Source organism: Jaculus jaculus, chromosome 6 (assembly GCF_020740685.1).
Source record: "Jaculus jaculus isolate mJacJac1 chromosome 6, mJacJac1.mat.Y.cur, whole genome shotgun sequence".
Taxonomy (NCBI): Eukaryota; Metazoa; Chordata; class Mammalia; order Rodentia; family Dipodidae; genus Jaculus; species Jaculus jaculus.
The window spans coordinates 95,356,926-95,370,310 of record NC_059107.1 but is presented as its reverse complement, the minus strand read 5'-3'; the positions used below and the strand labels follow the sequence as shown (position 1 = coordinate 95,370,310).

Below are 13,385 nucleotides of genomic sequence, written 5' to 3'. Positions count from 1 at the left end.
CACAGGTTTGCAGACTGGGTTAAAAAGCAAGGTCCTTCTATTTGTTGCCTCCAAGAAACTCACCTTTCCAGTAAAAGATGGACACTTAGATAGGGTAAGGTAAAAGGTTGGAAGACGGTGTTTCAAGAAAATAGGCCTAGAAAAAAGCAGGTGTCACTCTCCTAATATCAGATAGGGTAGACTTCAAACCAACATTAGTTAGAAAAAATAAGGAAGGTCACTTTATATTGATTAAAGGAACACTCCAACAGGAGGACATTATAATCCTAAACATATATGCTTCTAACATGGGGCCTACCAGATTCATCAAGACCTAAACACTATTAGCATTAAGGTCACAGATAACACCAAACATAGTCATAGTGGATTATTTCAACACCCACTCTCATCAACTGACAGGTCATCCCAGCAAAAAATAAAATAAAATAAACAGAAAGTATCTGGATTAAATGAGGTCATAGAACAAATGGACCTAACAGAACATTTCATCCAAATGCTGCAGAATATACATTCTTTTCAGCAGCACATGGAACATTCTCTAAAATAAACCATATATTAGGACACAAAGCAAATATTAACAAATACAAGGAAATTGAAATAATTCCTTGCAATCTTTCTGATCACAATGGGATTAAACTACAAATCAACAGCTAGAAAAGCTATAGAGAACACACAAAATCATGGAAACTAAACAATACATTACTAAATGATGAATGGATAAATGAAGAAATCAAGAAAGAAATAAAAAAATTCATAGACTCAAATGATAATGAGAACACAGTATGCCAAAATCTTTGGGACACAATGAAGGCAGTCCTAAGAGTGAAATGTATAGCTTTAAGTGCTTATATTAAGAAATTAGAAAGGTTGCAAGTAACCAACTTAATGCTTCACCTTAAGGCCTCAGGAAAAGAAGAACAAGGCAAACCAAAAATCAGTAGACAGGAAGAAATAATAAAGATTAGGGCATAAATTAATGAAGTAGAAACCAAAAATCGTATACAAAGAATCAATGAATAAAACAAAGGGTTGGTTCTTTAAAAGGATAAACAAGATTGATAAACCCATAGCAAATCTGACCAAAAGAAAGAGAGAAGAGCCACAAATTAATAAAATTATAGACGAAAAAGGAACCATTACAACAGATAGCAAAGAAAATTCAGACAACATCAGGCACATTCAGGGAGGAATGATTGTAGACCCAAAGAAATATAGAAAATCTTAAGGACATACTTAAGATCATATACTTAAGAACATATAACATTCTTAAGAACATATAGTCCACTATATTTAAAAATCTGAGAGAAATGGATGATTTCCTTGATGTTATGACCTACCAAAATTAAATCAAGATGAGATTAAATGGACCTATAACAAGTACAGAGACTCAAGCAGTTATAAAACAATCTCCCAACTAAAAAAATGTCCAGGCCCAGATGGCTTCACTAGTGAATTTTACCAGACCTTCATGGGAGAACTAACACCAATGTGTCTCAAACTTTTCCATAAAATAGAAAAGGAAGGAGTGCTGACAAACTCCTTCTACAAAGCCAGCATCACTCTGATATCAAAACCAAAGACAGAACAAAAAAGAAAATTACAGACCAATCTCCCTCATGAAGGTAGGAGCAAAAATTCTCATCAAAATATTGGTGAACAGAATACAAGAATATATCAGAAAGATCATTCACCCTGACCAAGTAGGCTCTATCCCAGAGATGTAGGGATGGTTCAACACATGCAAATCGATAAATGTAATACATTATATAAATGGACTGAAAGACAAAACTCACATGATCATCTCATTAGATGCAGATAAAGTATTTGACAAAATCCAACATCCTTTCATGATAAAAGTCCTACAAAAACTGGGAATAGAAGAAACTTATCTCAACATAATACAGGCTATTTATAACAAAACTATAGCCAACATAATACTAAATGGAGAAAAACTTGAGGCCTTTCCACTAAAATCAGGAATAAGACAAATGTGGCCACTGTCCCCACTTTCATTTAATATAGGACTGGAAGTCTTAGCCATAGCAATAAGGCAAGAGACACTCATAAAAGGTATACAAGCTTGAAAAGAAGAGGTCAAATTATCATTATTTACAGATGATATGATTCTATACATAAAGGGCCCTAAAGACTCTACCAGAAAACTATTAGAGGTGATAAACACTTATAGCAATGTAGCAGGATACAAAATAAACAAACAGAAATCAGTAGCCTTCCTATATGCTAACAACAGACATGTTGAGGGTGAAATCAGGGAATCACTCCCATTCACAATTGCATCAAAATAATAATAAAGTACCTTGTAATAAACCTAACGAAGGAAGTGAAGGATCTCTACAATGAAAATTTTACAACACTCAGACAGAAATTGCAGAAGACACTAGGATATGGAAATATATCCCATGTTCTTTGCTTGGAAGAATCAATATTGTGAAAATGACAATCTTATCAAAAGCAATCTACACATTTAATGCAATCCCTAATCAAAATTCCAATGGCATTTTTCACAAAAATAGAAAAAAAATCCTGAAATTCATTTGGAAGCACAAAAAGCCTCAAATATCTAAAACAATTTTAAACAGCAAAAATAAGGTTGGTGGTATCACCATACCTAATTTTAACCTATACTACAGAACCATAGTAACGAAAACAGCATGGTACTGGCACAAAAACAGACATGTAGATCAATAGAACAGAATAGAGGACTCAGATGTAGGTCCAGGCAACTATAGCCACCTGATCTTTGACAAAAATGCCAAAGATACTCATTGGGGAAAAGACAGCCTCTTCAAAAAATGGTGCTGAGAAAATTGAATATGTATCTGAAGAAGGATGAAAATACAACCTTATCTCTCTCCATGTACAAGAATTAAATGCAAATGGATCAAATACTTTAATATTAGACCCAAAACTCTGAAACTGCTAGAGGAAAAAGTAGGGAAAACCCTTGAACATATCTGCATAGGCAACAACTTTCTGAATATAACCTCAGTTGCTCAGGAAATAAAACCAGGGATCAATTGCTGGGACCTCATGAAATTACAAAGCTTTTGTACAGCAAAGGTCACTGCGACTACACCAAAGAGGCAACCTACAGAATGAGAGAAAATTTTTGCCAGCTATACATCTGACAGGGGATTGATATCCAGGATATACAAAGAGCTCAAAAAATTAATTAATAAGAAATCAAACAACCCAATTAAATAATGGGCTAAGGAACTAAATAGAGAGCTCTCAAAAGAAGAAAAACAGATGGTATATAAACATCTAAAAATGTTTTATATCCTTAGCCATCAGGGAAATGCAAATTAAAACTACTTTGAGATTCCATCTCAATCCTGTCAAAATGGCAACCATCAAGAAAACAAATGACAATAAATGCTGGTGAGGATACAGGAAAAGAGGGATCCTTCTACACTGTTGGTGGGAATGTAATCTGGTATAGCCATTGTGGAAATCAGTGTGGAGGGTCCTGAAACAGCTAAGAAAAGGTTTACCATATGATCCAGCTGTGCCACTCCCAGGCCTATATCCTAAGGACTCATTGTACTACCTTAGAGACACTTGCTCAACCATGCTTATTGCTGCACTATTCACAACAGCTAGGAATTGGAACCAGCCTATATGTACCTCAACTGATGAGTGGATAATGAAGATGTGGCACATTTATACAACAACAAAGTTCTATTCAGCACTAAAGAAAAATGAAATTATGAAATTTGCAGGGAAACGGATGGATCTGGAAAGGATTTTACAAAGTGTGGTAACCGAGGCCCAGAAAGCCAAATGATGCAATATGTAGATCTTAGCTACAAATGTTTGGACTCCTATGTGAGTTGGAATAAAACTCGGTAGCAGAGGCCCATAAGCTAGAAAGGGGATATGAAGGGAATAGAAATGGTGGAAGGAGGGGGCGGGACTCAAGGGAATGGCATTACATATATGTAAGTAAGAGAACAGATTACTAGAGGTGGAAAGGCCTAAGCGAGGTCAGAGGAAGAGACTGAATAAAGAAAAGGTGTGGGAAGGGATAATCAAAATCTAAGAGGGTATGGATAAGTCACATGGAAACCTATTGTTTTGTACAATGGCACACCCAGAAGCCATAGATTGTTACTAGAAATTTTTCAGTGCCAGGAATAGTATACCTTTCAGTGAGTTGTTGGCTAGGGAGGTCCCTGATTCCCCCCAAAACATTGCTGAGGCTCTTGGTTTCCATCAGGAATAGATGGTAGGGTCCTATTGCTGAAGACTCCACATACTTGTGCTGTAAGTTTAATGAAAAATCTTGCTAGAGCTGTGCTGAAAACCTCCTCTGTGTAGACCAGCTGACAGAAGGCTTGACAAAGCATGCAGTTCCATGGGAGAGAAATCACCAGTGAAAATAAACAACAATGGACACTGCAAGCCTTAAATGTAGCCAGCCAGGCCAAATGAGCAATGGGTGCAATAGTGGCATGTCTGTTATGGGGGAACCAACCACTCTCTAATTGGCATGCTCCATGGGAGGGAATACATCCCTGGTACAGAAAACCTATAATAGGGTAGTCATGAGGCCTAGGAGTGTAACGTCTGCTGCTGTCTGGCTAAATGTATATACTATGCTCACAAAACTGCCCAGTAAGCACTTCTCTTAATGTTCATACGAATATATTAATGCTACTATCACTTTTAGTTAGAGAAGCTTCTCTTTTCAGATGGCAGTGACCTTGGCATGACTCAAAAGGCACCATAGTGCTGAGAAGAAGTGACAGAAGAGTGAAACAACTTTATCACACCTTCAGAGGCTCAGGGTCCATGTGGAAGAGGTAAGAGCCAAAGGAAGGGTGGGACTCCTTACAACGTGCTCCTCCTCCAAGACACAAAATGGCCTGGATATCCTGACCTCACAGTGCCTGACACTACCTACACAAGACCATCATAAATAGGAGAAAAAGATGATGACATCAAAATAAAAGAGAAGCCCGTTGAGAGGGGGAAGGAGTATGATGAAGGATGGAGTTGCAAAGGGGAAAGTTGGTAGGAGGGAACTACCATGGTTTATGTTCTATAACTATGGAAGTTTTCAATAAAAAAAAGAGTTGGCTAAGCCAGGTTGACAAACTTTTAGCAAAACTGGCAGAGAGAAGAGACCCAAATTTAAAAAATTAGAGATGAAAAAGACACTATTACAACAGACACCAATGAACTTCAGAAAGTAATAACATGCCTTGAAAACATATACTCCTTTAAATGGAAAATCTAAAGGAAATAAATGAATTTCTAGATATACTTTACCTTTGTAAATTAAAGTAAGATGAAAAAAACTATTTAAATTGACATATAATAAGCAAGAGATCAAATCAGTTATTTAAGAAAAATCTCCCAACAAAAGAGCTCAAGCCGGGCTGGAGAGATGGCTTAGCAGTTAAGTGCTTGCCTGTGAAGCCTGAGGACCCCGGTTCAAGGCTCTATTCCCCAGGACCCACGTTAGCCAGATCCACAAGGGGATGCACGTGTCTGGAGTTCGTTTGCAGTGGCTGGAGGCCCTGGCGTGCCCATTCTCTCTCTCTCTCTCTCTCTCTCTCTCTCTCTCTCTCTATTTGCCTCTCTCTCTCTCTCTCAAATAAATAAATAAATAAAAATGAACAAAAAAAAATTTAAAAAAAAGAGCTCAAGCCTATATGGATTTACTGGTGAATTTTACCAGACCTTCATAGAAAAACTACCACCAATGCTTCTCAGACTATTACCTATAGTAGAAAAAGCAGGAATAACACCAAACTTCTTTTACAAAGCTAGCATTACTCTGATACTTCAACCTGATAAAGACATAACAAAAAATGAAAATTACAGATGAATCTCCATTTTTAACATAGGTACAAAAATTCTCAACAACAAAATGGCAAACATAATACAGAAATACATAAAAAGATCATTTACCCTGATCAAGTCAGTTTTGTTCTAGACATATGCAAATCATAAATGTAACGCATCATATAAATGGACTCAAAGACAAAAATCACAGGATCATCTCAATAGATGTGGAAAAGGCATTTGACAAAATCCATCATCTCTTCAGATAAAAATCCTGAAAAAAAAAGGGAATTAAAAGAACATGTCTCAACATAATAAAGGCAGCATATCACAAACCTCTAAACCAACATTATACTAAATGGGGAAAACTCAAAGCATTTCTACTAAAATCATAAACAAGACAAGAGTAATCATTTTCTCCATTTTTATTTAATGTGGTACCAGAAATCTTAGCTATAGAAATAAGACAACAGAAACAAAAAGAATATAAGGGCTGGAAAGATGGCTTAGAAGTTAAGGTGCATGCCTGTGAAGCCTGAGGACCCATGTTCAACTCTCCAGGTCCCATGTAAGCCAAATGCACAAGGTGAGGCAAGCATGCAAGGTCACACATATGCACAAGGTGGCATATATATCTGGAGTTTGATTGCAGTGGCTAGAGGTCCTGGCATGCCAATTCTCTCTGCTTCTCTCTCTGTCTCTCTCTCTGTCTCTCTCTCCCTCTCTCTCTCTCTCTCTCACACACACACACACAAGAACAAAAAGGATATAAGTAGGAAAGCTGGAACCAAATTAACATTATTTGCAGATGTTTCTATACATAAGGGACCCTAAAGCTCTACCAGAAAACTGTTAGAGCTGATAAATGCTTTCAGCAATGTAACAGGATACACAGTTAATGCAGGGAAGGCAATAGCCTTCCTATATACTAATAACAAATGCTAATAGTGAAATCCTGTAAATATTCCTCATCACAATTACCTCAAAAAATAGAATACCTTGGAATAAACCTAACCAAGGAAATGAAGTATCTTTACAATGAAAACTTTGAAACATTCAAGAGGGAAATTGAAGAAGACACCAGGAAATGGAAAGACAGCTCATGTTTATGGCTTAGAAGAATCACTAGTATTGTGAAAATGGCTATCTTAACAAAAGCCTCCATTGCGGGACTAGATATTCTTAGTGGAGCTCTCTCTGCTGGTGATCTTCCTGTTGCTTGTTTTGTGTTGGGATTTGCCCATTTGGGGTAGATATCTTGTTTTGTTAAGGATATAGCAATTAGTGGCTCTTTTTAAATTTTTTTTTAAAAAAAATTTATATTAATGGCTCTTGTGGGATCTTCAATGAATGTTCTGATCAGGTTTGATCCAGATGGCAGGGAGATAGTGGTTGCGTCTGGAGGAGGGTCTTCCTTGTGTGTGCTGCCTCTCAGCCGTTCTCCGTGAGACCCCGGAAGGCCTGGCCAAGCTCGCGGCAGAGCAGGGCCCAGTTCTCTCCATGCTGCTCGCCTGCTGGCCCTCGCTGGTGGGATTGGCTGCAGCTGCTGGGGGCAGGCTGTGGGGAGGGAAGGAGGGATCCTGCTATTGGGGCTGGGCCTTAGTAGGCTCAAGTGGCTGTGTGGATGGTCTGGGTCTCTGTGGCCCTGCCCTGACCTCACACGTGTGCAGAAGGCACTGGTAATGTGAGAGTGGGTCTGGGAGAGTTCTTGGTTTACGTGGAAAGATGTGGTGGTCAGGGAGATTGCCTGCTTGTCTGTGCACTGCAATAGGACAGCATGTAATAGTCTGGCAGAAGCAGCCCCTGTGACCCCACTGCTGCCTATGGAGGTCTGGCTGCCTCACATGCACACGTACCAGCCCCTCTGTGGGCTGGTATCCTGTCCAAGGGCACACCTGTGTGGCCCCAGCTTGCCCCAGCCCGCCACCCCCTTAAGTGGAACTCAGGGAGACCTTCAGTCCGTATGCGCACCCAGCTGTGCCAAGCTTGGAGATAAGAGGGACAGCCTGCCCATGGGGTGTAGGGATAGGGAGGGATTTCCCAGCTAAGTGTTTGCCCAGCTCTCCCCCTGCCCCGCCCCCGCCGCGCCTTTTGTGAACATTGGGCTGCTCTTAAGTGCACATGCGCAATCCGCAGATTTATTGCAATCTCCATCAAAATCCCAAGGGTATTTTTCACTGAAATAGAAAAAAAATCCCAAAATTTATTTGGAAGCACAAAAATCCTCAGATATCCAGTGAAATTCCAAGCAACAAAAATAAGGATGGCTGTATCACATGCACACGTAAAATTCAGGGCAGACCTGAATTTTAAGAAGTATTACTGAAACAGCATTGTATTGACATAAAACAGAAATGTATAGAATAAAGGACACACGTGTTAACCCAGGCAGCTATATCCATCTTGCTTTTGAAAAAAAATGCTAATAATATTCACTGGAAAAAAAATACAACATCTTTAACAAATGGTACTGGGAAAACTGGATGTCTATATGTAGAAGGATGAAAATAGGTCCTTCTCTGTCTTCATGCACAAGAGATGACTCCAACTGGAACAAAGACCTTAGCATCAGACTGGAAACTCTGAGCTCGCTAGAGAAAAAAGTTACTTCAAGACCTAAGCACAGACAAGGAGTTTCTGAGTTGAACCCCAGATTCTCAGGGAGAAAAACCCCTAATCAACCACTGGGAGCTCATGCAATTCAAAAGCTTTTGTACAGCAAAGGACATGGTTAACCAAGCAATGAAGCAGCCTACGGGATGGGAGAAAACCTTTGCCAATTATGCATCTGACAACAGATTAACATCTTGAATACACAATTAACTCAAATAGAATGGGGGCAGGTATGAGGTAAATGCGGGTACCAACACATGATGTATCCATACGAAATATCTTGTTAATTGTAATAAACATTAAAAACTTAATAATAAGAAATCAAACAACCCAACCAAAACATGGGTTATAAACCTAAATCGAGAGGTTTCAAAAGGAGGAATAAAATGGCCAATAAACATCTGAAAATTTTCTACATCATTAGTCATCCAGGATGCAAATTAAGACTACTTTGAGCCGGGCGTGATGGTGCACACCTTTACCCCCAGCATTTGGGAGGCAGAGGTAGGAGGATCGCCATGAGTTCAAGGTCACCCTGTGACTACATAGTGAATTCCAGGTCAGCCTGGGCTAGAGTGAGATCCTACCTCAAAAAAAAAAAAAAAAAAAAAAAAAAAAAAAAAAAAAAGACCTTTGAGATTCCATCTCCTGTCAGAATGGCTATCAAGAAATCAAATGACAATAACTGTTGGTAATGGTACGGGGAAAGAGAAACACACTTCTTCATTGTTGATAGAAATGCAAACTGGTTCAGCCTCTGGAAATCAGTGTGGAGGCTCCTGAGGCAGCTAAAAAGAGATTTACCTTGTTAACCAGTTATACCACCCCTTGGAATACACCCCAAGAGCTCTACATATGACTACAGAGATACTTGCCCATCATCCATGTTTATTGCTGTTTGATAAACCATAGCTAAGCAATGGAATCGGCCTAGGTGCCCACCAACTAAAGAATGAGTAATGAAGATGTTGTTTATTCACACAGTGCAATTTTATTCAGCTCTAAAAAGAAGATAAAATTATGATGAGATTATCAGGAAAATGGATGGATATGGAAAAGAAGTAAGCCAGGCTCAGAAAATCATATGTGGTTGTCTCATGTGTGGATCTCAGCTTCAAATGTTTAGATTTGTGTTGACTTGGAGTAAAAACGAGCAGAGGACAGTAAGCCCAAGAGGGAGGGAGAAGGGTGGAGGGCTTAAGAGGAGGGTATAGCGTGTACATAAACAAAGGGGCAGGAATAGAGGAGAGGGGAGTTGTAAGAAGGATCACTGGTTAAATGACATGCATGTTAAAAAAGAAGGTTTGGGGCTGGAGAGATGGTTTAGCGGTTCAGCACTTGCCTGTGAAGCCTAAGGACCCCAGTTTGAGGCTCAATCCCCCAGGACCCACATTAGCCAGCTGCACAAGGCGGCACATGCATCTGGAGTTTGTTTGTAGTGGCTGGAGGCCCTGGCGTGCTCATTCTCTCTGTCTACCTGCTTATTTCTGTATATCTCTCTCACTCTTAAAAAAATAAAAATAAAATAAAATATTTTTTAAAAAGGAAGTTTGGACAGCAGTAACCTGTTAGGGTGGATAATACTGTGCCCAGAAACCATAGATGGTTAAAAAAAAAAAAAAGCTTCACTGATATAGATGGGATACTTTCAAGTGAATTGGTGGTGGTTCCTATTGCCAAGGCTCTTTGTTGCCCACCAGAACTAGATGGCAAGAGCCTATTTCTGAAGACTCCACATATTTGGGCTTCAGGACACTAAGAAATCAAGCTCGAGCTAAGCTGGAAGCCTCCTTCCTATCTTCTAGTTGTCATGAGGCTGGAAAATACTATGCAGCCTTTGGGGGAGAAAAGTCATCAATGGTCTTAACTAGCACTGGACCCTGAAAGCCTTACAGCTGAACAGGCCAAATGTGCCAACTGGTACAACAGTGGCATGTCTCTTATGGGGAAAACCAATTGTTCTGTGATTGGGTTTGAGGCTGACTCCTTGGTAGGGAATTCATGACTGCACTGAAAAAATCAAGAGACTATGGCTGGAGATGCACAAAGGGGAACACACAGCTGGAGTTCGTTTGCAGTGGCTAGAGGACCTGGTGCGCACATTCTCTCGCTCCCTCCCTCTCTCTCTCTCTCTCTCTCTCCCTCTCTCCTTTCTCTGTTAAATAAATAAATAAAATATTTAAAAAATACTATGGCTGGTAAAGTGATAAATTCTAAAGGGAGAAACTACTACTATTGTTTGGTTTAGTGGCTATACTGTGCCCACCAAACTACTCAATAAACACATTTTATGCCCCTATTTTTAGATTACTCTCACTTTTGGTTAGAGAAACTTCTCTTTTCAGATGCTGGTGACCACCAGGAATATTCCAAACTCATCAAAGTGCTGAGAAGAAGATAGAGTGAAGTGTTCAGCACTAAGTAAGGCATCTTTATCACACTCACCAAACGGCTCAGGCTCCGTTGTGGAAGAGGTGGCAAAAAGGATATAAGAGCCAGAGGTGTAAGACCCCCAAAACGAGGACCCCATGCACTGCCCAGATATGGCGACACCCCAAATCACTCACGAGAAGCGGTCTTGATGCAAACTGCAAGAGGATTTTATTCCAAGCGCGCTGGGGCCCACAGTCATACACCGCACAGGGGTAGAGGACTGCAGAGCCCCGAATGCAGGAACAGGACAGTTTTTATAGGGTTTCTAACAAAGCCTGTGCATTAGACCAATCATTTTTTTAATATCAGGAGCCCACGGGGTGCGAGCCAGTCAGTTTGTGCCACCCCATGGTTTCTAAGCCAATTAGTTTAATTTGTTCAAGCCCCTCGTGGACCAATCAGTCTCCTATGACCTTGGTGGTCAGCATTTGCTCAGGTCCTTGGGTGGGAGTAGCAGAGTGTGGTACCAGTCTCCTATGACCTTGGAGGTCAGCATTTGCTCAGGTCCTTAGGTGGGGGTAGCAGAGTATGGTATCAGCCTCCTATGACCTTGGAGGTCTGAGGCAGGCTGCTACAGCTTATGGTGTGAGCTACTAAGGCTTACAGTGTGGGCTATTAAGGCTTATGGTGCAGGCTATTTACAGAAACCAAATAAGTGGTTCACTTCATTACTCATTTCCCATCCTTGAGGGCTATCTCATGCCCTTTTTACCTAGTTTTATATTAGGAGCGGGCTCTGATATAATGAGAAGAGGAATTCTTTACTTGCTTCCAACAGAGAGTAAAGCCTGGAGTTTGAGGTATGCAGGGGCCCGCTTAAGCTCCCTTTGGAGCATGATAGTATTTCTGGGCTTCTGAATTCTTGGGCCTTTCAGAGGCAGTGCAGGGGTGCTTTGAAACACTGTCTTCCAGACACAAGTGGCATGGCATTCATGAATTCCCAGTGCCTGATGCTACCTAAACACAAGCTGTATAATGTGAGGGGAGAAAATGAAGACATCACAATATAATACAATATAATATGGCGTGCCTGGAAAGAAGAAAGGCTTAGAGGAGGGGATTGGAGAAGTGGTATGAATGAGGGTAGTAGGCCACAGTATGAGGGGCTCCAGGTGACAGCAGGCAGGCATGGGGACAACCTGCGCAACACCAAGCAGGAGATTGCAGAGATGAACCGCATGGTCCAGAGGCTGAGATCTGAGATCGACCACGTGAAGAAGCAGGTCCGATGGACAGAAAGATTCAGTGTTTGTCCGTCACTCCCCGTATCCCGCGTTGTTGCTTACCTAGAACGCAGGCTGAGGGCTAACCCTCTCTGCAGTGCCACTTCCAAGTCCTCTGTGCTTGTTTCCCACCCAGGGTGCCAGCCTGCAATCCGCCATCGCTGATGCGGAGCAGCGTGGGGAGATGGCCCTCAAGGATGCCAGGGGCAAGCTGGAAGGACTGGAAGACGCCCTGCAGAAGGCCAAGCAGGACATGGCCAGGCTGCTGAGGGAGTACCAGGAGCTCATGAATGTCAAGCTGGCCCTGGGTGTGGAGATCGCCACCTACAGGAAGCTGCTGGAGGGCGAGGAGTGCAGGTGGGTACCCACAGGCCCTCCACCCTGAGGGCATCGCCAGGGTGTCAGGAAGTGAGCACAAGGAGGACATACGATCTATGGTCATAGTGGCTACTCAGGAGCACTGCCAGGTGGCTCTTAATGAACTGTCCCACTTGAGACTCCCCACAGGGATGTGGTGATGGCTCTCCGGGTCTCACCTGCTGTGTCCCCTTCTAGGCTGAACGGTGAAGGCGTTAGACCCCAGTCAACATCTGTAAGTATTGAGTTTGCTTGTCTCCCGGCCCAGCCCTTGTGAGCTGGCTCAGGTGGACAGAGTGAACTCTCTTCACGGAGTCTCATCATTTCCACTACATGTGCTGTCCAGCAAACTGCAGTGAGTCTCCCCACCTCCCGCCCCACCAGCTCCAGCACTCAGGATATAGGCGTGTTTGACACGGTTACTAGGGTTCAAACTCAGAACGTCACGCTTGTGTAGCAAGGACTCTCTGTGCCATCTCCCCAGCATTGTATTATTGCTAACAAATAAAATATAAGAAACTTTAGTGCCATGCACTCTTTTGTAAATATACTTTATTTAGGACTTATAAGAGCTGAGAAAACATCACACGGGTCGGGCTTCTGTACGTTGCAGGACCAGTCACTTGCGCTATCACAGTGACTTCCAGGGAAGTCCACGCCATGGGAAGATGGGATTCTGTTGGACCACTGAAAGTGAAAGGCAAGCCGACCTGTTCTTGAGTGGGACCCAATTAGAGATCTCCAACACCAAAGGGGCAAAGGTCACCTTGTTGTCCCACTCAGGCTCAGGATTAGAGCCAAGAACAAAAGCCTGATAGCTTTGTAACACAATGAGGCACAAGCTGTGATGAATCGTGGTATGAAGCATGCGGGTGACATTTTGAAGGTGGGCAAGAAGGGCTCTGGAGGAGCGGGAACTGACAAGCAAGGAGTGCACGTGGTCTC

At 41.7% G+C, this 13,385-nt stretch overlaps 1 protein-coding gene across 1 annotated transcript; it reads left to right on the top strand.

Moving 5' to 3' along the window:
• Positions 1-11,933: 11,933 nt before the first annotated feature.
• Positions 11,934-12,717, top strand: LOC123461536 (keratin, type II cytoskeletal 6A-like). Its single transcript, XM_045152233.1, has 3 exons — positions 11,934-12,083; positions 12,220-12,440; positions 12,639-12,717. The coding sequence occupies exons 1-3, from the start codon at positions 11,934-11,936 to the stop codon at positions 12,715-12,717; spliced, it is 450 nt and encodes a 149-aa protein (XP_045008168.1).
• The last annotated feature ends 668 nt before the right edge of the window (positions 12,718-13,385 follow it).